The sequence below is a fragment of the Salvelinus alpinus genome, chromosome 25 (genome assembly GCF_045679555.1).
Source record: "Salvelinus alpinus chromosome 25, SLU_Salpinus.1, whole genome shotgun sequence".
Classification (NCBI taxonomy): domain Eukaryota; kingdom Metazoa; phylum Chordata; class Actinopteri; order Salmoniformes; family Salmonidae; genus Salvelinus; species Salvelinus alpinus.
Genome location: NC_092110.1, coordinates 14720223 through 14747513, shown reverse-complemented (window position 1 = coordinate 14747513; position 27291 = coordinate 14720223). Strand labels below are relative to the sequence as shown.

The following is a 27291-nucleotide window of genomic DNA, read 5'->3' as shown; positions in this document are numbered from 1 at the left end:
GAATCACTCCTTTATTGGGGGTGTCTTGCTAATTGCCTATAATTTCCACCTTTTGTCCATTCCATTTGCACAACAGCATATGAAATTTATTGTCAATCAGTGTTGCTTCCTAAGTGGACAGTTTGATTTCACAGAAGTGTGGTTGACTTGGAGTTACATTGTGTTGTTTAAGTGTTCCCTTTATTTTTTTGAGCAGTGTATATTTTTTTTACGTAGCTGTCTATAAGACAGCACTCAACGAGCTTTAAGGCCATAAACAAGAAAATTCTCACCCAGAAGCGGCGCTCCTAGTGGCCGGGGGCTTAATGCAGGAAAACAAATCAATTTTACCTCATTTTTAACCAGCATTTGACATGTGCAACCAGGAGAAGAAAAAAATTATTTTAAAAATAAATACATTTAGACCACATTTACTCCACACACAGAGAAGCTTACAAAGCTCTCCATTTGGCAAATCTGACCATAATTCTGTCCTCCTGATGGCTGCTTATAAGCAGCCATCAGCCTGGGATAGAGGTCCTGAATGGCAGGAAGCTTGGCCCCAGTGATGTATGGGGCCTTATGCACTATTTTGCTGTAGAGCCTTGCGGTCGGACGCCGAGCAGTTGCCATACCAGGCAGTGACGCAACCAGTCAGAATGCTCTAGATGGTGCAGCTGTAGAACTTTTTGAGGATCTGGGGACCCATGCCAAATCTTTTCAATCTCCTGAGGGGGAAGAGGTGTTGAGGTTCCTTTTTCACAACCGTCTTGGTGTGTTTGGACCATGATAGTTTGTTAGTGATGTGGACGCCATGGAACTTGAAGCTCTATCCGCTCCACTACAGCCACGTTGATATGAATGAGGGTGTGCTTGGCCCCCCCCTTTCCTGTAGTTCGCCATCAGCTATTTTGTCTTGCTTATGTTGAGGGAGAGGTTGTTGTCCTGGTACCACACGGCCAGGTCACTGACCTCCTTGTAGTCTGTCTCATCATTGTCGGTGATCAGACCTACCACTGTTGTCGTCAGCAAACTTTATGATGGTGTTGGAGTCGTGCTTGGCCACGCAGCCATGCGTGAACAGGGAGTACAGGAGGGGACTAAGCATGCACCCGAAGGGCCCCGTGTTGAGGATGTGTGTCGGATGTGTTGTTGCCTACCCTTACCACCTGGGGGCGGACCAGGATCCAGTTGCAGAGGGAGGTGTTTAGTCCCAGGGTCCTTAGCTTAGTGATGAGCTTTGAGCACATTATGGTGTTGAACGCTGAGCTGTAGTCAATGAACAGCATTCTCACGTAGGTATTTATTTTGTCCAGGTGGGAAAGGGAAGTATGTAGTGCAATAGAGATTGCATCATCTGTTGGGTCGGTATGCGAATTGTAGTGGGTCTAGGGTTTATGGGTTTATGGTGTTTGTGAGCCATGACCAGCTTTTCAAATCACTTCATTGCTACAGACGTGAGTGCTACGGGGCAGGTTACCCTTGCGTTCTTGGGCACAGGAACTATGGTGGTCTGCTTGAAACATGTAGGTATTACATACTCGATTAGGTAGAGGTTGAAAATTGATCAGCGCATGCACTGAGTACACGTCTTGGTAATATGTCTGGACCTGCGGCCTTGTGAATGTTGACCTGTTTAAATGTGTTAATCACATCGGCTACGGAGAGCATGATCACACAGTCGTCCGGAACAGCTGGTGCTCTCATGCATGGTTCAGTGTTGCTTGCCTTGAAGAGAGCATAGAAAGCATTTAGCTCATCTGGTAGGCTCGCATCACTGAGCAACTTGCGGCTGGATTTCTGTTCGTAATACGTAATAGTTTGCAAGCCATGCCACATCCGACAAGCGTCAGAGCCGGTGTAGTAGGACTCAATGTTAGTCCTGTATTGATGCTTTGCCTGTTTGATGGTTCGTGGGAGGGCATAGTGGGATTTCTTTTCAGCGTCCGGATTAGTGTCGCGCTCCTTGAAAGCGGAAGCTCTAGCCTTTAGCTCAGTGTGGATGTTGCCTGTAAATCCATGGCTTCTGGTTGGGATATGTACGTATGGTCACTGTGGGGATGACATCGTCAATGCAGTTATTGATGAAGCCGGTGACCGATGTGGTATACTCCTCAATGCCATCGGATGAATCCTGGAAAATATTGCAGTCTGTGGCAGAAAAACAGTCCTGTAGCTTTGCATCCACATCATCAGACCACTTCCGTATTGATCGAGTCACTGGTACTTCCTACTTGAGTTTTTGCTTATAAGCAGCCATCAGGAGGACAGAATTATGGTCAGATTTGCCAAATGGAGAGCTTTGTAAGCTTCTCTGTGTGTGGAGTAAATGTGGTCTAAATGTATTTATTTTTAAAATAATTTTTTTCTTCTCCTGGTTGCACATGTCAAATGCTGGTTAAAAATGAGGTAAAATTGATTTGTTTTCCTGCATTAAGCCCCCGGCCACTAGGAGCGCCGCTTCTGGGTGAGAATTTTCTTGTTTATGGCCTTAAAGCTCGTTGAGTGCTGTCTTATTGCCTGCATCGGTTTGTGGTGGTAAATAGACAGCTACGTAAAAAAAATATACACTGCTCAAAAAAATAAAGGGAACACTTAAACAACACAATGTAACTCCAAGTCAACCACACTTCTGTGAAATCAAACTGTCCACTTAGGAAGCAACACTGATTGACAATAAATTTCATATGCTGTTGTGCAAATGGAATGGACAAAAGGTGGAAATTATAGGCAATTAGCAAGACACCCCCAATAAAGGAGTGATTCTGCAGGTGGTGACCACAGACCACTTCTCAGTTCCTATGCTTCCTGGCTGATGTTTTGGTCACTTTTGAATGCTGGCGGTGCTCTCACTCTAGTGGTAGCATGAGACGGAGTCTACAACCCACACAAGTGGCTCAGGTGGTGCAGCTCATCCAGGATTGCACATCAATGCGAGCTGTGGCAAGAAGGTTTGCTGTGTCTGTCAGCGTAGTGTCCAGAGCATGGAGGCGCTACCAGGAGACAGGCCAGTACATCAGGAGACGTGGAGGAGGCCGTAGGAGGGCAACAACCCAGCAGCAGGACCGCTACCTCCGCCTTTGAGCAGTAGGACCACTGCCAGAGCCCTGCAAAATGACCTCCAGCAGGCCACAAATGTGCATGTGTCTGCTCAAACGGTCAGAAACAGACTCCATGAGGGTGGTATGAGGGCCCGACATCCACAGGTGGGGGTTGTGCTTACAGCCCAACACCGTGCAGGACATTTGGCATTTGCCAGAGAACACCAAGATTGTCAAATTCGCCACTGGCGCCCTGTGCTCTTCACAGATGAAAGCAGGTTCACACTGAGCACATGAGCACATGTGACAGACGTGACAGAGTCTGGAGACGCCGTGGAGAACGTTCTGCTGCCTGCAACATCCTCCAGCATGACCGGTTTGGCGGTGGGTCAGTCATGGTGTGGGGTGGCATTTCTTTGTGGGGCCGCACAGCCCTCCATGTGCTCGCCAGAGGTAGCCTGACTGCCATTAGGTACCGAGATGAGATCCTCAGAGCCCTTGTGAGACCATATGCTGACACATGCACATTTGTGGCCTGCTGGAGGTCATTTTGCAGGGCTCTGGCAGTGGTCCTCCTGCTCAAAGGCGGAGGTAGCGGTCCTGCTGCTGGGTTGTTGCCCTCCTACGGCCTCCTCCACGTCTCCTGATGTACTGGCCTGTCTCCTGGTAGCGCCTCCATGCTCTGGACACTACGCTGACAGACACAGCAAACCTTCTTGCCACAGCTCGCATTGATGTGCCATCCTGGATGAGCTGCACTACCTGAGCCACTTGTGTGGGTTGTAGACTCCGTCTCATGCTACCACTAGAGTGAGAGCACCGCCAGCATTCAAAAGTGACCAAAACATCAGCCAGGAGGCATAGGAACTGAGAAGTGGTCTGTGGTCACCACCTGCAGAATCACTCCTTTATTGGGGGTGTCTTGCTAATTGCCTATAATTTCCACCTTTTGTCTATTCCATTTGCACAACAGCATGTGAAATTTATTGTCAATCAGTGTTGCTTCCTAAGTCGGACAGTTTGATTTCACAGAAGTGTGATTGACTTGGAGTTACATTGTGTTGTTTAAGTGTTCCCTTTATTTTTTTGAGCAGTGTATATATATATATATATATATAACGTTATATATCTCGCACTATATATCTCACTGTCAACCTCCTCTCACTGTCAACTACGTTTATCTTCAGCAAACTTTTAACGTGTAAATATTTGTATGACCATAACAATATTCAGCAACTGAGACATAAACTGAACAAGTTCCACAGACATGTGACTAACAGAAATGGGATAATGTGTCCCTGAACAAAGGGGGGGTCAAAATTAAAAGTAACGGTCTGTATCTGGGGTGGCCACCAGCTGCATTAAGTACTGCAGTGCATCTCCTCCTCATGGACTGCACCAGATTTGCCAGTTCTTGCTGTGAGATGTTACCCCACTCTTCCACCAAGGCACCTGCAAGTTCCCGGACATTTCTGGGGGGAATGGCCCTAGCCCTCACCCTCGAATCCAACAGGTCCCAGACGTGCTCAATGGGATTGAGATCTGGGATCTTCTCTGGCCATGGCAGAACACTGACATTCCTGTTTCGGAGGAAATCACGCACAGAACGAGCAGTATGGCTGGTGGCATTGTCATGCTGGAGGGTCACGTCAGGATGTGCCTGCAGGAAGGGTACCACATGAGGGAGGTGTTGTCTTCCCTGTAACGCACAGCGTTGAGATTGCCTGCAATGACAACAAGCTCAGTCTGATGATGCTGTGACACACTGACCCAGACCATGACGGACCCTCCACCTCCAAATCGATCCCGCTCCAGAGTACAGGCCTCGGTGTAACGCTCATTCCTTCGCCGATAAACGCAAATCCGACCATCACCCCTGGTGAGACAAAACCGTGACTCGTCAGTGAAGAGCACTGTTTGCCAGTCCTGTCTGGTCCAGCGACGGTGGGTTTGTGCCCATAGGCGATGTTGTTGCCGGTGATGTCTGGTGAGGACCTGCCTTACAACAGGCCTACAAGCCCTCAGTCCAGCCTCTCTCAGCCTATTGCGGACAGTCTGAGCACTGATGGAGGGATTGTGTGTTCCTGGTGTAACTCGGGCAGTTGTTGTTGCCATCCTGTACCTGTCCCGCAGGTGTGATGTTTGGATGTACCGATCCTGTGCAGGTGTTGTTGCACGTGGTCTGCAACTGCGAGGACAATCAGCTGTCCGTCCTGTGTCCCTGTAGCGCTGTCTTAGGCGTCTCACAGTACGGACATTGCAATTTATTGCCCTGGCCACATCTGCAGTCTTCATCCCTCCTTGCAGCCTGGCTAAGGTACGTTCACACCGATGAGCAGGGACCCTGGGCATCTTTCTGTTGGTGTTTTTCAGGGTCAGTAGAAAGGCTTCTTTAGTGTCCTAAGTTTTCATAACTGTGACCTTAATTGCCTACCATCTGTAAGCTGTTAGTGTCTTAACGACCGTTCCACATGTGCATGTAAATTAATTGTTTATGGTTCATTGAACAAGCATGGGAAACGGTGTTTAAACCCTTTACAATGAAGATCTGTGAAGTTATTTGGATTATCTTTGAAAGACAGGGTTCTGAAAAAGGGATATTTCTTTTTTTCCGTGTGTACGCACACACTCTACATCAGGCGACCAAAACCTCAAGACTTCCTTAATATTAGAGGTCGCACACCAGCTGGTTTTGACAAATAGACACAGCATACCACCCATCGTCTTACCAGAGGTTGCTGTTCTGTCTTGCCGATGCACGGAAAACCCAGCCAACTGTATATTATCCATGTCCTTGTTTAGCCACGACTGAGTGATACATAAGATATTACAGTTTTTAATGTCCCGTTGGTAGGATAGTCTCGAACGGAGCTCATCCGGTTTATTCTCCAGTGATTGCACGTTCGCCAGTAAGACGGATGGTGAAGGTGGATTATCCACTCGCCGAGTAATTCTCACTAAGCACCCGGATCTGCACCCCCTGTATCGGCATCTCCTTTTCATGCGAATGACTGGGATTTGGGCCTGGTCCAGGAGGAGCCGTAAATCTTTTGCCTCCGATTCGTAAAAGAAAACATCTTTATCCTGTCCGAGGCGAGTAATCACAGTTCTTATGTCCAGAGGCTCTTTACGGTCATAAGAGACGGTGGCAGAAACATTATGAAAAAACACACAGAAATGCCCAATTGTTTAGAAGCCCGTAAAATTGTATTCTCTCAGGCTACATCCTAACATACAATTATGTATGTGCATGATACAGAGATGAGGTAGCCATTCAAAAATCATGTTAAACACTATTATTGCACAGATTGAGTCAATGTAATTTGTAAATTTTTACTTTGAACGTTTTTAGGCTTGTCGTGACAAAGGATTTGGATACTTATTGACTCCAGACATTTCAGGTTTTCATTTTTTATGAATTTGTTAAATCATAATTCCACTTGACGTTATGGGGTATTGTCTGTAGGCCAGTGAAACAATATTTAAAAATTCAGGTTGTAACAAAACAATGTGGAAAAAGTCAAGTGGTGTAGATTCTTTCTGAAGGCACTGTATATCTTGCCCGCCCTGAGTTTTGGCGCTTAATCTTTTTTGTGACTATTCGGCTTCAGCTAACCATCCTAAAATCTCATTAGAAATTAGTTGTTTTTGATGTAGTAGTAACGTTATAGCCCTGCTGTGCTATTATATTCGGTGCTGTTATGTAAAATGCCAATGAATCATTGTGTGATCTTTAGACATTGATTCAGCTTTTATCTAACTGCACCATTGTGAGAAGTGATGATCTTCTATGAGTAATAATGTTAAGTAATGAGTTAGACTATTAGGCATAGGCAATAGATCTTGATTAGTGTTATTTTAAGCCATTGGAGCCCCCTTCGTGGTGCTGAAAGGACAGCGCCAGGATTGTGCAATGATGGTAAAGAAGTTGAACCAACTTGTGGTAGTGAAGGATATCTCGCCATTTGGCCAGTTCAGGAACAAACAAAACATTTCAGTATAGCCTAATAGGAATCGGTGATATAGATATTTGTTGGCTATATCCTAATATCTTAGCACTGTTTGCAAGGAGAACTTTAGTTGCCAGTAGGCATTTTCATTGTATTGTGTAGCTTACACTACATCATAAATAAACTTTGAATTTATTAACTTGAACACATGGTTACAATATACCCTATTACGGAATAAAAGAAAACCGAGAGGTGAACTATCATTTCATAGAATTGATTTGCATAGATTAAACATGCTATAAAATCAATTAACCAAGTAGTAAACATGAAATCATTACTATGTAGAATTGCAGGAAATTCTTTTTTAAAACAGCCATAATATCAAGCTTTTGGTGTGGTGTATTTATGCATCTTAATAAACCATAACATTATTACCTCCAACTGCCCAATTCTCCTTTCCATTTGCCCACCCTGACATACCAACCTAGAACGGGCCCTGCATCTCAACCAATAGCCAATATAGGCTACATATCCCAAGCAGCGCTACAGCAACTTCCAGAGAGCATCAGGCTCCTTGGGCTTTGTGGTGGCCACTCTGGTTTGGGTGTACTTGGCAGAACGTTTTCGCCGTAACCAAGTGGTCACATCTTCTGGGTTCCAGTGCGTAAGAGGGGGTCCGTGGAGTTTTATGAATATCAAGGCAGACACAGTGAATTTGTATGCTAGATCTCGTTGGTGTGATAAGATTCATGTGGCTTAACCCCGTTTTACAGGGAATGAGTTACAGTTTAAACATTGCATGCCCACAAAATACAGTTGAAGTCGGAAGTTTACATACACCTTAGCCAAATACATTTAAACTCAACTTTCACAATTCCTGACATTTAATCCTAGCAAAAATGCAGTTAGGATCACCACTTTATTTTAAGAATGTGAAATGTCAGAATAATAGTGGAAAGAATGATTTATTTCAGCTTTTATTTCTTTCATCACATTCCCAGTGGGTCAGAAGTTTACATACACTCAATTAGTATTTGGTAGCATTGCCTTTAAATTGTTTAACTTGGGTCAAACGTTTCAGGTAGCCTTCCACAAGCTTCCCACAATAAGTTGGGTGAATTTTGGCCCATTCCTCCTGACAGAGCTGGTGTAACTGAGTCAGGTGGGTAGGCCTCCTTGCTTGAACATGCTTTTTCAGGTCTTCCCACAAATTTTCTATACGATGGAGGTCGGGGCTTTGTGATGGCCACTCCAATACCTTGACTTTGTTGTCCTTAAGCCATTTTGCCACAACTTTGGATGTATGCTTGGGGTCATTGTCCATTTGGAAGACCCATTTACGACCAAGCTTTAACTTCCTGACTGATGTCTTGAGATGTTGCTACAATATATCCACATAATTTTCTTTCCTCATGATGCCATCTATTTTGTGAAGTGCACCAGTCCCTTCTGCAGCAAAGCACCCCCACAACTTGATGCTGCCACCCCCATGCTTCACGTTTGGGATGGTGTTCTTCGGCTTGCAAGCATTCCCCTTTTTCCTCCAAACATAATGATAGTCATTATGGCCAAACAGTTCTATTTTTGTTTCATCAGACCAGAAAATATGATATTTGTCCCCATGTGCAGTTGCAAACCGTAGTCTGGCTTTTTTATGGTGGTTTTGGAGCAGTGGCTTCTTCCTTGCTGAGCGGCCTTTCAGGTTATGTCGATATATAGGACTCATTTTACTGTGGATGGAGATACTTTTGTTCCTCTTTCCTCCAGCATCTTCACAAGGTCCTTTGCTGTTGTTCTGGGATTGATTTGCACTTTTCGCACCAAAGTACGTTCATCTCTAGGAGACAGAACGCGTCTCCTTCCTGAGTGGTATGACGGCTGCGTGGTCCCATGGTGTTTATACTTGCGCACTATTGTTTGTACAGATGAACGTGGTACCTTAAGGCATTTGGAAATTGCTCCTAAGGATGAACCAGACTTGTGGAGGTCTACTGATTTCTTTTGATTTTCCCATGATGTCAAGCAAAGAGGCAAGCCACTGAGTTTGAAGGTAGGCCTTGAAATACATCTGCAGGTACACCTCCAATTGACTCAAAGAAGCTTCTAAAGCCATGGCATAATTTTCTGGAAATTTACAGGCAGGCACAGTCAGCTTAGTGTATGTAAACTTCTGACCCACTGGAATTGTGATACAGTGAATCATAAGTGAAATAATCTGTCTGTAAACAATTGTTGGAAAAATGACTAGTCATGCACAAAGTAGATGTCCTAACCGATTTGCCAAAACTATAGTTTGTTAACAAGAAATTTGTGGAGTGGTTGAAAAACTAGTTTTAATGACTCCAACCTAAGTGTATGTAAACTTCCGACTTCAACTGTAAATAATGGATTTATTGTGACGGTGTAGGCTATATTACATGGATTTATTAGACTGTTTGAAATGTATGGATTTATTAGACTGTTTGAAATGTAGACATTCCAAAGGTCTGCATCATTGGTTTGTAGGCTATTTGTGGAAGCTAGGAGATGCTAAATGTGTTTGTTAATTAACGGTCAATTACCGTGAGACCGACAGTTATTTGCTTGACAATCACCGCCTGACTATTTCGTGACCTCCACAGCCCTATGTATGATATACCTGTTTCTAGCTCTGAGTCTTTACTTTTATCCAATGTAATAAAAAAAAATGACAGCATCCTGTTGGTGGGTCCCCTCCTCCATCTCGATCTTCTCTTTCTCTCTCGCTCTCTACCAACTCCTCTCTCTTTCCACCTCTCTACCTTCCTTATCTCTATCTTTTGTGTTCTCCCTCGTTTGCTTTCTGCTTTCTCAAAAGGCTGACCTTTTGGAAATTACACTTTCAATAGGAGGTCATCTGATCTCCTCCCAGTAATCAAGTAAATTATCTCTTTAGCGCAGACTGATAATGACAGGGCACGAGACACACTGACACACTTTTTGGAATTAGACTCTGCTTGTACAAGACTCACAACAGTTAATCATTCATTTCTGATATGAAATACCTGGTAATGATTTTTTGAATGGAGTGCATTTCACACTCTTATAAATGTATTTTCTATGAGTCATTTAAATTATGCCGCATTTTGGTTGACATTTTCAAACAATATAAAAAGATGATGCTGGAGTTTATGTATTTTCTTGTGGTTTCATAAATATCAATCTGTACTTACAGTCCTGCGTGATTACGACTTAAGGCTTATTGTAGGTACCCAGACAAAGGACAGACCTACCTATAGCTCTTTATTTATATATATATATATCGCCTAGAAGGTTCTGGAATAACACAACTGCCCAATGCCGGCCCTTTACAGTAACACAGAGGGTGCTGTCCCTCTCTCTGCCAGGGGCTTAGGGACGCTTAGCAGGTAGTAAAAGTAGACCAAGTCAGGCCAGCCCCGACTGTAAGCCTCATTCCCTACACTGCTAGGATCAGGCTATTGGCTTTCTCTCAAGCCTCAAGAGGAAAGATCAGCCATGTCTAGCCAGCTGTCTTTCTCTCTCCCTCTCTCTCTCTTCCTTTTCTCTCTCCCTAGAGGCTTGGCTGTGTCTCACTCTCGAGCAACACTCAGAAGCTTTCAATCGACATCACCCTTCCTTTCTATCTCTCTCAGCCAATTCTCTCTTCCCCCATCTCTCCTTCCATACTTCTCCTCTCCATTTAGGAATAATGGCTGCTTGTTCTGAGGGCATTAAGGACAGCCTCTCGGTACGATCCTCTTCATGTGTCAGAGGGGGTTTGTGTTAAGACCATTAAAACCAGTACTGCGACCCCGTTCACCAGTTAGCCACTCAAGATAAATTCTGCTTGCCAATGATAGGTGACCTAGCCTCTAAACATGAAAGCCCACCAGACAGACTGCATGATAGACTGCATTAGCGCCAGGTAGCGTCACAGACCAGTTCACCTTAAGGCCGAAGTCACTCCCCGGTCGCCCCTGCTATGTCAACAGCAGCCACTCTAATTGTGTTTGTGTAGCTAACGTAGTACGCTAACGTAGCATGCTAGCAGCCATTGTGAGTGAATGGACTGTGTCAGTGAGTGGTAAAATGGACGCACGTCAGTCCTCTCAAACACGCATAGTCATAAGGGAGAGCAAACAAGGCACAAAGGATTCCCTGGTTGACTTGGAGTGTATACGGACCATATTGTAAAGCCATTCACCCAGCAGTAATGATGTACCGGTGACCACCTGCTGCCGAGGATGTTTGCTCACAATAAAATGTGTTGATGTTGGTATGTTTATTTGTTACTGTATTTTTCTACATTTCACAGAGCATTAAGAAAAACCTAGATGAAATGCGATCTATAGATACCTTTTTAAGATCGAACAGCAAGAGACATTCCTTGTGCACATGGCAATTAAGGTGTGTGTGTGTGTGTGTGTCCAGGCTAAGGGAGGCAGTAAGGAAGATGGAGGAGAAGCACTTTTCGGAGCACACAGAGGAGCACGTGGAGTTTCTGCCTGTAGAGTGGCGCTCCAAACTGGCACTGGATGGGGGTAAGGTTAATGCTTGTGTGTGTGTTGTGTGGTCTTGTTCTATCCTCGTGTGGACCTAAAGTTCCCACAAGGATAGTAAAACATGGAAAATTCTCCCCTGTGGGGACATTTCTCACATCCCCATGAGGACAAGGCTATTTTAAGTTTAGGGGTTATGGTTAAGGGTGAGGAGTTGGGTTACGGGTTAGGTTTAGGGTTAGGAAAAATGTGGATTTTCAATGGAAATCAATTTTAGGTCCCCACGGTGATAGAAAAACATTTGTGTATGTTCCATGTGCTGCCCTCTGCCTGTCCTGTCTCATACCCCCTATAATTTCCTAATATGTCTGTGATGCACATAGTAAAAATATAGATACTAACTGTTTTAGCCAAGTTAATAGGTGATTTATTGATCTGAATATAATGGATTAATAAAAATAGAGGGGCTGAACAAAGGCTTTCCCATAAAAAAAATACTTAAATATATCTAGATGGTATTGATGGTTGAATTGTGTGTTTTCCTGCAGATACAGTGGACTCCATCACCCCAGATAAGGTGCGAGGACTGAGAGACCTGCTCAACAGCAGTGCCATGGACATCATGTACTACACCAGCCCCTTGTACAGGGACGAGGTGAGACTGAAACACACACATACACACACACACAGTGGGTTTAATCCCTCATCTCACTTGCCGAGCTGCCCAGTGACGCAAACCTACCAGATGAGCTAAATGCCTTTTTATGCTCGCTTCGAGGCAAGCAACACTGAAACATGCATGAGAGCACCAGCTGTTCCAGACGACTGTGTGATCACGCTTTCCATAGCCGATGTGAGCAAGACAGGTCAACATTGACAAAGCTGCGGGGCCAGACTGATTACCTGGACCTGTACTCAAAACATTCGCGGAACAACTAGCAAGTTTCTTCAATGACATTTTCAACCTCTCCCTGGCCGAGTCTGTAATACCTACATGTTTCAAACAGACCACCCTGTGCCCAAGAAAACGAAGGTAACCTGCCTTAGGGCTAGGCGGGATACCGTTTTATAATTACACTATTAGCTTGTGCTTCTTACATCTGCGAACAGCTAGTTTGTCTTTTCTTAGCAAGTTGTTCCTAAATCTTGTTAGCCGCTGATTGTTAGCCGCTAATGCTTAGCGCTAGCTAGCTAGCTAATAAATGTACTGAGTAAGAGCAAGCGTAATTAGATATACAGCCTGATCATACCAGTGATTGTGTAGACCTAAATCAGCATCTTGTTTGTGCAACAGTGTCTTCTAAATTAGAGGTAAACGCAAAGCAGATATATGTTAGCTACATGAAGTAGCTAAGAGGAAACATTCAATGTGGTCAACGATTATAGGGTCCAATAGGAAACACCTATCAACACATTAGTTCCTGTCACAATAACTCCTCCCTGGCATTTTCATTCGTTGTCATGTCAAACACTATTAAAAGTGCCCACTATTATATTCCAACTGTAATTAGAATAGACATTCTATTTCCCTGATTCCAACCGTTAATCCAAGTGTTTTGCTCTAAATCGCAAGTCAAATTGAAACATTTGGTTAAAAATAATGCTCAGATTACTTGACCATATCATGCAGCCCTACGTGGCAGTGTGGAAAGGATCTCAAATGCAGAAAATTATGATTTCTTTGGGGGGGAAGGGGGGGGTTGAAGTTGAATTGGTCATGCTGTTCATGGCTCACATCAACACCATCACACCAGAAACCTTAGACCCACTCCAATTCGCATACCGCCTCAACAGATCCACAGATGATGCAATTTCAATCGCGCTCCACACTGCCCCTTCCCACTTGGACAAAGGGAACACCTATGTGAGAATGCTGTTCATTGACTACAGCTCTGCGTTCAACACCATAGTGCCTACAAAGATCATCATTAAGCTAAGGACCCTGGGACTAAACACTTCCCTCTGCAACTGGATCCTGGACTTTCTGACGGGCCACCCCCAGGTGGTAAGGGTGGGCAAAAACACATCTGCCACACTGATCCTCAACACGGGGGCCCCTCGGGTGTGTGCTTAGTCCCCTCCTGTACTCCCTGTTTACCCACAACTGCGTGGCCAAGCACGACTTCAACACCATCAAGTTTGCTGACAACATAAGTGGTAGGCTTGATCACCAAAAAAGATGAGACAGCCTATAGGGTGGAGGTCAGGGACCTGGTAGTGTGGTGCCAGGACAACAACCTCTCCCTCAGTGTGAGCAAGACACAGGTGCTGATTGCGGGCTATAGGAAAAGGAGGGCTGAACAGTCCCCCATTAACATCGGTGGGACTGAAGTGGAGCGGGTCATGAGTTTCAAGTTCCTTGGTGTCCACATCACCAACAAACTATCATGGTCCAAACACACCAAGACAGTTGTGAAGAGGGCACGACAACACCTTTTCCCCCCCAGGAGACTGAACAGTTCTACAGCTGTACCATCAAGAGCATCCTGACCAGTTGCATCACCGCCTGGTATGGCAACTGCTCGGCATCTGACCATAAGGCGCTACAGAGGGTACTGCGACGGCTCAGTACTTCACTGGGGCCAAGCTTCCTGACATCCAGGACCTATATACTAGGCGGTGTCAGGGGAAGGCCCAAAAAATTGTCAAAGACCCCAGTCACCCAAGTCATAGACTTTTCTCTCTGATAATGCACAGCAAATGGTACCGGAGCGCCAAGTCTAGGACCAAATGGCTCCTTAACAGCTTCTACCCCCCCCAAGGCATAAGACTGCTGAACAACTAATCAAATGGTCACCTGGATTATTAACATTGACCCCCCCCCCCCCCCCCCCCCTTTTTTTTGTTTGTTTTTACACTGCCGTTACTCGCTGTTTATTATCTATGCAAAGTCACTTTACAAATGACCTCTACTAACCTGTATCCCCGGACATTGACTCGGTACAGGTACCCCCTGTATATAGCCTCGTTATTCTTATGTAAATGTATGTTACTTTTTGATTTTGAATATTTTGTAACTTTTTTCTTAACTCTATTTCTTGAACTGCATTGTTGGTTAAGGGCTTGTAAGTAAGCATTACATGGTAAGGTTGTATTTGGCGCATGTGACAAGTAAAATTAGATTTGAATTGACACTACCCTCCCCTTCTTTTGATTTCCAGATCACCAAGGGCCTGACGTCAGAGCTGAACCGCCTCTACACCCTGTTCTGCTCCAGGAACCCAGAGTTTGAGGAGAAGGGGGGCAAGGTGTCCATCGTGTCTCACTCCCTGGGCTGCGTGATCACCTTTGACATCATGACAGGCTGGGACCCGGTGAAGTTCTGTCTGCAGGAGCATCAGGAGCTGGAGGAGGAGCTGGACCTGAGATGGGTCTCCTATGAGGAGAGATGCCTGCTGGAGCAGCTGCAGCTCACCAGGAACAGGTAGGCAAGGTGGTGGGTCATGGGAGGAATGGGATGAGTGTCTGTCTGTCCTCTAAACTGTGACAATCTCGACTGTGTCTAGAGACAGCTAGGGGGGGGGGGTGTGTAGGAAGGCGTGTGGTATGAGTGTTTTGTTAATGGTCTGAATACTACAGGAACAGTATTACTCAAACTCCCCCTCTCCTCCTCAGGTTACGAGAGCTGGAGGATCAGCTTCAAGGCCTGGAGGCCTCCAAACCGCTAGCACTCCCTGCTCTTAAATTTAAGGTACACTCTGCTAACTGCTCAAACTGCTCAAAAGCAATCACCCAGGACACAGAACCCAAGGTGTTAATGGAAGAAAGTAACAAGATGACTAGCAATAATGTGAAGGAAGGATATGGTGTCAGTTTCTTCCTCTTCCCCAGGTGGAGAACTTCTTCTGTATGGGCTCTCCCCTGGCAGTGTTCCTGGCCCTGAGAGGGATTAGACCAGGGAACAGTGGCGAACAGGACCACATTCTGCCTCGCGCCATCTGCCAGAGGCTATTCAACATCTTCCACCCCACGGACCCCGTGGTGAGAAACACACACACACACACACACACACACACACACACACACACACACACACACACACACACACACACACACACACACACAAACCGATGCCCTTCACCAGGGCTATTCTATTGGACTTGGAGGGCTGAAACAGCAGGTAATTGTTTCTATCGGGTAGTTGATTGCATTATAAATCAGTTCCTGATTAGAGTGGAAAAAATGTAAAACCAGCCTCGAAGGCCAAATTTGAATAGCCCTGTCCTAACCCTCAGCTCTGTGCCTCTGAGCCTTGATCATCTTATGGATGATTATACAGAGGGATTTTTCCTGACCAGAGGATAGACTGGGTGCTAGACTGACTGTGATTGGTTTGTCCCTCCTGCAGGCCTACAGACTGGAGCCCCTCATCCTTAAACATTACAGCAACATTGCACCTGCACAGATACACTGGTAAGAGTTCACAAAGTTAATTCATTTAATTCATTCTCTTGTAAACTTCTGAAACTACTACTTACTTCATGGACAGTGACATGTTTTTCTTCTCCTAGGTGTAGTGCTATAGACCCCACGCCGTACGATGAGATCCGTCCCACCTTCATCAACCCGCAGAAGGACCCGACGTCGGACACAGAGAGCATCCCCAGCCCCTCCACCTCCCCTGTTCTGGCCAGGAAATACTATGGAGAGTCTATCGCCAGCATGGGCAAGGCCAGTATACTAGGTACATCTGTCAGTCATCTGGTTGATTCTCTGTATAGAACTTTGTTGCATCAAATAACCATGCATGTTGCATGCACATTATAATAGGAGTGCCTTCATTACCTGCACACATGACACAGATTCAAACTCGGGGTGGTCCAAAGCTAGAACAGAAAGAATCAACTTCATTGTATGATTACCTCACTCAGTAGGTTCCCATAGATTTTACAGCCAGTCATTTGAACAGCAGGTATTCGTAGACAGCACAACATGTCCTGAGCAGACAAAGCAGGTGGCTCCATTTAAATGTGCTTCAGCATGTACCCAGCCTGTTGTGATGGAGTTGACATCTATTATTGGACTCCCTCTACAGTATTTCCATCACAGACCCACCTGACTGATCATTGGAGATGACACTAGTAACACTGCCATCTTGTGGAGAGAGCATGTAAAGACCAGAGCTGTAGTACTGGGTCTACTTCACTCACCTTTGTTGCACCCTGTGTCTAAAATTAAGCCTTTGCTGTTTTCTCCCCCCCCCCTCTGTCTTATCTGTCTAGGAGCGGCCAGTATTGGTAACAGTATAGGGAAGGGAATAGGAGGGATCCTGTTCTCTCGGTTCTCTCGCTCTGCGCCCTCCGGAGTGTCCTGTGCCATCGAGGCCGGGACTCCAGAGGGGGAGGAGCCGAAGAGGACCGTCGATAGCCAATCAGATTACGGCCTCTCGTCCACCTTGTCCCAGTCCCCCTCCACACTCATAGACCCCTCAGGTTAGTTGAACTACATTTCAACCCCATTGTTTTGTGTACAATTGTTTTAAGTGGGGAAAGAAATTAAGGTTTCAGGAATAATTGTATTGTGATCCATGTAATAACAAGTGCCCTATAAAAAGAATTGTAGAGAAGGAATACATCATGCTAATGCACATCAATAAGAGTGCTTGACATTTGCAAGCCACTGTCCATATTAACTGTTAAGTACCCTTTTGAATGTGTAGCAGTTAGGCCTATGACATGTAGGCCTATGCGGTATACAGTAGTTAGATTAAATTGTATTCTCACAGTGAGTCTCTTTGTTCTACAGTGGAAATGGAGCGCCGCATCGACTTTGAACTCCGTGAGGGCCTTGTGGAGAGCCGCTATTGGTCAGCGGTGACCTCTCATACAGCCTATTGGGTCTCACACGATATTGCGCTCTTCCTACTGACGTTCATATACAAGCAGGCCAACGTGCCGCCACCCACAGACAGTCCTGACCCAGAGTAAACACACAGAGCGACTCCACCATGTCCACACTCACACATAGCATCTTTATCACCCTTTGTTACTCCATTCTCTCTAACTAGTTTTATACTGACACACTTCTACTAACACACAGACCTCCTTTCGTACTGTTTAGGATGGATACACATTCACACGGGTGACACATTGGATTATGGCCCCCTAAGGGGGGCAGCCTGCCTGTCACTGTGATGACCAGTCCCAATGCACGCTCTGTGAAAGCATGGGGGCATAGTAGGATCCTCCATCTATCCTTCCAGTCGCCAACGAGTATGTCAGAGATTTCATTGCACGCTACCGAAGGGGTCTCCTCTTCCTCTTAAGATCACAGTCTCTGTCTGAAACCGCTGCCCTCTCGGATGTACCAATCTCCAACTCCCCCCATGTGTAGCAGGCATGGTTCAGCCATAGTTAAGCCCAACCCAAAGCTCTACTCTCCTCCACAGACTCTTCATGGAGCTGTGGGATGCACAAGCCAGCTTGGACCCCTCAGTAACCTCCCTTATCCACACTGGTCTGTATCTTCTTACCCTGAGTTACGTTTCCATCGACAAGAACCTGGGCTGGATACTGGGACCCTCAAATAATGGAAAGACTTATGAAGGACATTAAGTTTGTGTTACTTTGTCTCAAAACGTATGTTACTGTCTGAGCGAACTCAATGCAACTTTCAAAGGGGTCTAAATGTTATTTCTATAATAGAATGTTAATATATTTCACTAAGAAAATAATACTACAGTTTGTTTTTCCTTTATTTGTTTTGGAAATGTAAAAAAAGTGGGAGACGAACTCGTCTCGCTGTACTTCGAGTTAGTGTTCCTACTTTTCATTACCATTTGATCATCGAGTGACTTTTACGAAGAAGTATCAATTGACAGTAGTGAGCATGAGCCTCACACAAAGCTCTGCAAAAAGCCATTTTCATTTTTTATACGACAAAGTTATTAGATGACGTACAGTTGAAGTCGGAAGTTTACATACACCTTAGCCAAATACATTTAAACTCAGTTTTTCACATTTCCTGACATTTAATCCTAGTAAAAATTCCCTGTCTTAGGTCAGTTAGGATCACCACTTTATTTTAAGAATGTGAAATGTCAGAATAATAGTAGAGAATGATTTATTTCAGCTTTTATTTCTTTAATCACATTGGGTCAGAAGTTTACATACACTCAATTAGTGTTTGGTAGCATTGCCTTTAAATTGTTTAACTTGGGTCAAATGTTTCGGGTAGCCTTCCACAAGCTTCCCACAATAAGTTGGGTGATATTTGGCCCATTCCTCCTGACAGAGCTGGTGTAACTGAGTCAGGTTTGCAGGCCTCCTTGTTTGCACACGCTTTTTCAGTTCTGCCCACACATTTTCGATAGGATTGAGGTCAGGGCATTGTGATGGCTGCTCCAATACCTTGACTTTGTTGTCCTTAAGCCATTTTGCCACAACTTTGAAAGTATGCTTGGGGTCATTGTCCATTTGGAAGACCCATTTGCGACCAAGCTTTAACTTCCTGACTGATGTCTTGAGATGTTGCTTCAATATATCCACATCATTTTCCTACCTCATGATGCCATCTATTTTGTGAAGTGCACCAGTCCCTCCTGCAGCAAAGCACCCCCACAACATGATGCTGCCACCCCTGTGCTTAACGGTTGGCATAGTGTTCTTCGGCTTGCAAGCCTCCCCCTTTTTCCTCCAAACGTAACGATGGTCCTTATGGCCAAACAGTTCTACTTTTTGTTTCATCAGACCAGAGGACATTTCTCCAAAAAGTATGATCTTTGTCCCCATGTGCAGTTGCAAACCGTAGTCTGGCTTTTTTTATGGCGGCTTCTTCCTTGCTGTGCGGCCTTTCAGGTTGTGTCGATATAGGACTTGTTTTGCTGTGGATATAGATACTTTTGTACCTCTTTCCTCCAGCATCTTCACAAGGTCCTTTGCTGTTGTTCTGGGATTGAAATGCACTTTTCACACCAAAGTATGTTCATCTCTAGGAGACAGAACGCGTCTCCTTCCTGAGCGGTATGACAGCTGCGTGGTCCCATGGTGTTTATACTTGCATACTATTGTTTGTGCAGATGAACGTGGTGCCTTCAGGCATTTGGAAATTGCTCCCAAGGATGAACCAGACTTGTGGAGGTCTACAATTTTTTTTCTGAGGTCTTGGCTGATTTTTGGAGGGGGATTTTCCCATGATGCCAAGCAAAGAGGCACTGTGTTTGAAGGTAGGCCTTGAAATACATCCACAGATACACCTCCAATTGACTCAAATTATGTCAATTAGCCTATCAGAAGCTTCTAAAGCCATGACATCATTTTCTGGAATTTTCAAAGCTGTTTAAAGGCACAGTCAACTTAGTGTATGTGAACTTCTGACTCACTGGAATTGTGATACAGTGAAATAATCGGTCTGTAAACAATTGTTGGAAAAATGACTTGTGTCATGCGCAAAGTAGATGTCCTAACCGACTTACCAAAACTATAGTTTGTTAACAAGAAATTTGTGGAGTGGTTGAAAACAAGTTTTAATGACTCCAACCTAAGTGTATGTAAACTTCCGACTTCAACTGTGTAACAGCATTACCCTATGTCTTTTGGTTTTAGTAACTGAATGGTGCTGTGTGGCAAACTGTTTTCTTTGAGGTACATTTGAACGTCTCATCTTTGGCTCCAGGGAGTGAGTGGCACCGACTTGACTTTCACTTGATGTTCAGATGACGTTCATACAATGTCAGCAGGACATTCGAGTGACACAAACATCCGTCCATGTTAAAGTCAAGCTTGGTGAGTGTCATTTTGCCTGTAGCCAGCCTTGACTAGTAACTTACATTATTGTCATTAAATGTAATTTAGGATCTCTTTTAGTCACCAAGAAAGCAATGTTAGGTCCATGTATGGAGCTCTGAAATGTACCCTCCATTTTATGTTACTGAGCAACTTTTCAACCTAACCAAAACACAGGCGAAGTCAGTTCTGTTCAGATGGATAGTCTGAAGTCAAATTTGCTCCTAATGTATGCAATTCAAGTGTCCAAGAGAGATCATGTCAATGCTTAATCCAGGCTGTATCACAACCGGCCGTGATTGGGAGTTCCATAGGGCTGCATACAATTGGCCCAGCGTCGTCCGGGTTTGGCCGGTGTAGGCTGTCATAGTTAAGAACAAATTCTTATTTACAGACTTGCCTAGTTAATTTTGTGGTTGGAAGGAGGAGCTGTCACTCACAGGTTTGAGCCAGTAGAAACTCTCCTAAGAAACCTTAAAGGTTATAAACAGGAGGTGACCTTCAGGCACTAAAATATTTACATTGATTCCCTGATCAATAAAATGGAAAGAGGATGTATATATTTTTTATCCAATTTATTTTTAATTATCATTTTCAAATGTATAGTAGTGTTAACATAGATCCCTTAAAGGTCCAATGCAGCTGTTTTCTCAATATCAAATAATTTCGGGGTAAAAATGAAGTACTTTACTGTGAATTAAAAAGGTCATATAGAAAAAATAGCTTCTTAGTAAAGAGCAATTTCTCAACAAGAATTTGTCAAGGACTGTCTGAGTGGTCTTAGTTTTCAGTTTCCCCTCCCCACTATCTCTTATTGGCAGAGAAGTTTGGAACTCTCTTTTTTTTTATTGGACTATTAACTAATTTACCGCCTGATGATGTCACCAGGTAAGCCAAAACTCCATCCAACCAAAACAGGCAGTCTTTTCAAACGGATCTTACACTAAAAGGGCATTATCATCGGTTTGAAAATGTTCTACCTCATAGTGTGGAAATGTATATAAAACACAGGAAAATTACGTGTTTGACTGCACTGGGCCTTTAAGGGAACAGGAAATCCAGCAGGTGGCCAAATATGACTAAGTTATTTTATGCGTGCTTTACTCTTAATGGCTTAGCCAGTATGAACAGAGCATGTTGAAATACAAGGGCGTTTTCCCTCTACGAAAGGGCTTCAGGTTAGTTATTCAGCTTTAGTCACCTTTTCCAAGAACAATATGCAAAACTAAACAAGCTCAGTAGATTTGTTTATGGCTCAGAAAGAGAAACATGATGCCTGAATCACTTTGCATCCCATCTGGTCATTTTAAATGTAAATGTGTCTGGGTTATTGCAGTGTTGCCAACAGATGTTTGAAATCCTAAAGCTGCATTCAAATGGTCTGGCACTGGCTGCTCATTATCTAAAAAAACCACTGCATGTTTTTAAATAAACAATTTTTTGCAATTATAGAGATGCGGGATGATGAAATGGAACTAACCTCAAATTAACTTGTGTGTGCTGCTCACTGCACATTGTCATTGTAGCGTTCCCTGTATGTCCTATGCTTTGTTATCCGAATAACAGAGTCAAATTAATTGTCTAATAATATGTATGGCACAAACTCTTGCTAACTGTTCCAGAGCTAAGGGCTGTGGTCTAATAATCCACACAATGGATTATTATTATTTTTTAATTTTTTTTATGTGCTCATTTGGGATCATTGCAGAAGAGTGACGTGCATGTTAGTGGGGCCTATTTTGTGAATCAAATCAAGTGGACTCGGACCAGACTGCCTTGTAGAGGACCAGAGAACAATTCTTGATGTCATGGGCAGTAAGGGAAAATGACTTGGAGTTGTTCAGAATGAATGTTGATGGTGGATACACATTCTCAATGGCTATAAATTGCACAGGACCGCTTTAGATATGGCTCTTATTGCTTTTGTGTGTTTCTGTTAAATGTCTGACAGAGGTGAAAGACTATGCCTCTTTTCTGCCATCTATATCAAGTTGTTTCCACATTGGGCAGTCATGCAACTAATTCTCTCTTATGAAGGGTTTGAACACTCCCCAACATGTTGTTTTAAGTATACTGGTCAAGGACAGTTTAACTGATGTCTCTGCATGCTAAAGTGATACCTGCTGGGTATGGGGTTGGAGGGGGCTATCATAATTGTGGTTGGTTAAAGTTCCGATACATCAGGCCAGCTATCACAAGGTGAACCTCATTCAAATACAGGCAAGCACCGAATGTAAACTGTGTTCGGAAATATATTGGCTGAAGAAATTAGTTTAAATAGTTTGATGTGCACGTTCTGTTTTTTGTTCTGTTTTGATTATGGTCTTGGGACTCTCTTGTCAGGGAGGTTTCACAAACCTCAGGGATATGTCTGTTATATTGTCTGACCATTCATCTCAGCTCTGAGCATTTAGTGAAGCCACAGGGAAGTCAAAGTACAGTATCTAGCTGGTCTATCCCAGAGTCGCCCACAATTTGAGAGCTTTGGTTCACCTTTGAACCCTAAGGGATCATCTGTCAAACCAGTTGTGTTCAGTAGGGCACACTGTAGAATACAGTATGTTTTGCGATGAAATATAGACCTCAGTGTTCTTATTAGATAAGTTCTGGTAGTACCGCCTTGTTTTCCTGTTACAAAACAATTTCCACCTAATGATATGCCCCAGAGCTCTAGCCTTTCAGATTTATGTCCACAGAATGAGAAGTACCATCTTGGATTGTCTGAGTCGACTGTATGAACTAAACCTTTTTCAGTAAAACTGTTACTTTGACTTTCTGCTGGAAAAGTGACTGTCCCTAGAGCTGTGCAATAACCCATCATGCCTGTAATCAAACTGCAAACTGCCATCCAAAACATTTTATTTTATTAAAACATTTTTCTTATTTTATTCTGTACTCTCCCTTCTGCTGCTTTTTTAAAGTTGTTCTGTCATATCCCAATGATGATATCTGAGAGGAAGGATTTGTACTGACGTCTGGACGGTCTTGTCTGTCTGAATGAGAAGTGCTAAAATGTGTGGGAGGGAGGTCTGGGACGAGGCTGAGGGATGAAGATATTGTCAAAATATTAAGCAGGAACGATTTGCTAGTTTCCAGGTTCTGTTGGAGCACTATACTGCTATTTGTTTTCTTTGAACCTTAGATCAAATTCTTTCCTCTGCACTGCACAGACTTTCCAACCACACAACAATAGCTGATTGATAGTTTATGAATAGAGCTTTGTGTGATTAAAGATATTGGGTAACACTTTTTATGTATCTAGATTGGTGCAGTAGTTGAATCCAAGTGCACTTAAACAATATCTGTAAAGCAGAGTTGGGATTAGTTAAAAGTTAAGTGAATGCAACAAACACTGGACTGCAATACCAATGGCAAAAAAACCTGGCAATACCCTTGGTTCTAGGTTTGGCCACAAGATGGCAAACCTCCCCATGAGTTACTCTAAATCAATGACCATCTTTGACCATCTGGTCATCAGAGACCTCTCCAAGTCCAATTCCTCTCCACTAACAATAAGGCAAGAATTAGCATTAGACAGTTACTGATCAGCCCTGCGGTGGTCTGTATATCTGAGCAATTACAAAGGATTTATAGAGTGATGTACTTGAGCGACCCTTCATTTAGTTTGTCCAGTACTAACTCCTAGTTAAATCACATGCAAATACTTTGACAGTGAATATTAAGACTGTCTGTACAACATGCTATAACGCTGTAATATACTTTCTAGCTGTATGCATATGTCCATATCTAGGACTGTTTGCCAGGATTGTATCATTTAAGTACAAAGTTACACATTTCCATTGGACACTGCCATATCCACTTGATTACAGACACTGTTGTGAACTTCATTAGAGGATACAGTACAAGTTCCACATCAGTAATTGACTGTCTGGTTTTGACTGAGATTATTTTAGTGACGGGTCGTTCCTGAATTGCTTTGGCATTTGGGCATGGCATTTTGGAAAAATGTAAAAAAATATATATATCTATATTTGTATTTAAATGTATTTGTGTACATCTTCCTGTCTAAATCAACTAATATGGCAGCTTAATGACTTGAAATAATGTTTACCATTATGATAGCATTGTGCCACCAGTAGGAGGAGTAACACCGATTATGGTAACACCAATGAGACATTTTAGGTATCTTTAAATCCCCAAAACTTGTCACTACTACATCACTACTGGGATAAGCCAATATGCTTACACAAAGTACTTTGAAAATGCATAAATATAAAGTTTTGCGGTATAAAGGTTGTGCGTTGTAGCCTAGTGGTTAGAGCTTTGGGCCAGTAACCAAAAGGTTGCTGGATCGAATCCCTGAGCTGACAAGGTAAAAATCTGTCGTTCTGTCCCTGAACAAGGCAGTTGACCCACTGTTCCCCGGTAGGCTGTCATTGTAAATAAGAATGTGTTCTTAACTGACTTGCCTAGTTAAATAAAAATGTAACGGTTGTATCTTTGATACACGTTTTGTGTATTTTCAACTGTTTTAACTATTAGTCATTTGAAAGGGTTTTTCATGTTTACAAAAGCAAGGGACGTAAATGCCACCACAATTCAAGACCGACACTAGACCAGTGTTGTGTGAAAGTCAGACACTGTACAGAGAAACCTGACACAGACAGTACTCTCTTATACTAACTGTACTATCTCCTGCTCTGCAGCACCAGTCCCCACTCCTGGCTGCGCTGCATCTGATTCCAAATGTTTACCCGGCAATTAAACAGAGCCTATAAAAGGCAATGGGTTGGCTGCCAGACTCTGACTAGGGGTTCAGAGCAGCAGGAGAGGTTATAAATCGCTTTGATGCAGACCATAGTCTGAGGCCCAAATTCCTTTGCTGGAGCTAGTAAGAGCAGAACACTAGAGGAGAGCCAGAAACCCAGATGATTCATGCCTTGCCCCTGACCACTTGGAGCAGGAGTGCATGCTGCTGTGCAGAAGAGCAGATGCAATGGAAAAAAAAGGATACCAGCTCAATCTTTGCCAAACTCGCCATTTGTGTGTCTATGGCTTTGAATGCACATCAACAAGTTGTTTGGCTAAATATGTCATTCTCTAGAGTGGTGGAGTCAGTGTGTGGATAGAAAAAAAACTGAAATTCCACACATTAATATGTGATTTATTTTGTTGATAATGACTAATAGCTAGGTATCCATACAGACTCAACAGGGTTTTATTTCAATAGGGGGTTGATTCTTCTGCCCTTCAATCGTCCATTACTCGTGCCTGTTAATCTTCTCATTATTTAGGCTAAGGACTCACACTGTAGGCCCACAGTGTACAATCCACTCATGTTGGTCTTGGAATGATGTATCAGAAATGAAAATACAGAGGTGAGAGTTTCTCTTTATATTTGATTTAGCTATGCTTCAAGAAAAATAATGAACAGAAAATGTCAGTCTGATAAGAGAGGGTAGAACATCATTTCAGGAAAACAAATACAATGCCTGTTATTATGATAAACAGTTTACATGTGTTTTTAAAACCTCAGAAATGTAAATTCCCCATATTTGGGGACCCTATTAGATTTTTTTTTTTTTTCATTCAATTCATTCTGGTATGAGAACGGTAGCCCCCCATCTTCAAAAGCAGGGTGTCTGCGGAAAGCTGAGTATCTTGGCTATTGATCGGTGCCTTCAACTCTTTGTTGTGACTTACTACCATATATGGGCAAACACAATTATAAGGGCAGGCTGAGCCGATTACCTCATTTCAAGATGATTGCTACCTACATTTCGGTTTTCGTTGTGAAGCATAAACGAAATAAACACTGAATACGTTGATACTCACCGAAAGCCGGGACTCCACAGATCATGAGGATATTTTATTTGTCTGCCTGTGACCTACCGTTATTGATCACCAGCCCCCAGAGTAAAAATGTTTAGTTTATGCTACGTTTTCCACAAACATCTTACAAGGTACAGTAAACTTCGATTTAGTCTGTGTTTCAGCTATAGCTACAGGGGAGGTATCAAATTAATCCCGAGGCTGTTAGGAACAGATCTAGCCTATTACCAATGTTATTGGTGTATGACTTAGTGGCAACATCGAATGTCCACGGAGTGACTATATATCTTTGCGCATCAAAAATATGACGTTGCCCTCATGCGCTGTAGGCATCCATTCCACGGGAGTGGCTACTTTGGCACCTTGACAGTATTGTAGTCAATGAGATATGCTTTCCAGGGCTATGCAGTTGACCTGGGTGGGACGAAGCAAGGTCTAGAACCTTTTAACATCCAGTGTGCAAAAAAAGTGCAATTACCACATTCTGACACTTTGGAGAGATTGAAAGGACACTTGAAAGGACACTTGAATGTACCCTGGATAACCGATAACACCTGTGAGGTTGATATGGTAGAAATTGTGTTTTTATACTGAACAAATTAGATAACATTATCTAATTTACAGACATATGCCCTTTTGGAGAGGTTTAGGGACATTTGGAAATGTCCCGTGACCACACTTGATACCACTTACTAAAACAGCTGCCCATTTCTAGTTGTAGGTCTATCATTCTAATTATTTTCTGATATTGTTCACGGTGTGGAAGCCATCTGATGTGTTTCCAGCTCTAGTCATCAATAATTCGCTTATAGCTTGTCAATAAAAGATGACTTTCAAAATAAAATTAAAAAATGTTATTTTGTGTGTGCTTGATCTTGTGTATTCTGAGCTATGTAACTCCTATCTTCTGATCCTTTCCTCATAGTCTCCCAGATGTCTTCTTTCAAAATGTTTGCATGTCAGAATCATGTAATTACACACGAATAGCAGTTACTTTTGGGTATGCCTATTTAGGCAGAAATCTACATTTTGCCATTACACCTTATTAATTAAAATGAATGAGCAGTAGCTAGGCCTATCCAAATCTTATTTCAGACTGGACACTGGACACTTTGTAACATATTTACAGTGAGAGCGACATAGTGCAACATTGTATTTTAGACCAGTGGGCTCCGTCTCTGGATTTGATAGTTGGATGGGACTTTAGAACGTGTTTTCTAAATGAGTAATTGTGTGCAATTCTGTAGGCCCCATAGCGGTCACCGGATGTACCACCGCAAGCTCCGTACTATTTCCATAAAAGGCATGAAGCAGCGGATATGCCCTT

At 43.4% G+C, this 27291-nt stretch overlaps 1 protein-coding gene across 2 annotated transcripts in view; it reads left to right on the top strand.

The window, feature by feature from the left end:
* Positions 1–24634, top strand: part of LOC139553414 (phospholipase DDHD1-like) — a 48100-nt gene extending 23466 nt beyond the window's left edge. For both annotated transcript variants that reach the window (XM_071365712.1, XM_071365714.1), the window contains 9 exons: positions 11381–11490; positions 11997–12103; positions 14610–14872; positions 15064–15139; positions 15280–15429; positions 15797–15861; positions 15960–16132; positions 16671–16880; positions 17194–24634. In XM_071365712.1, the coding sequence (XP_071221813.1) occupies positions 11381–11490; positions 11997–12103; positions 14610–14872; positions 15064–15139; positions 15280–15429; positions 15797–15861; positions 15960–16132; positions 16671–16880; positions 17194–17375 (1336 nt within the window). In that variant the 3' untranslated portion in view covers positions 17376–24634. The remainder of the gene's footprint in view (positions 1–11380; positions 11491–11996; positions 12104–14609; positions 14873–15063; positions 15140–15279; positions 15430–15796; positions 15862–15959; positions 16133–16670; positions 16881–17193) is intronic.
* The last annotated feature ends 2657 nt before the right edge of the window (positions 24635–27291 follow it).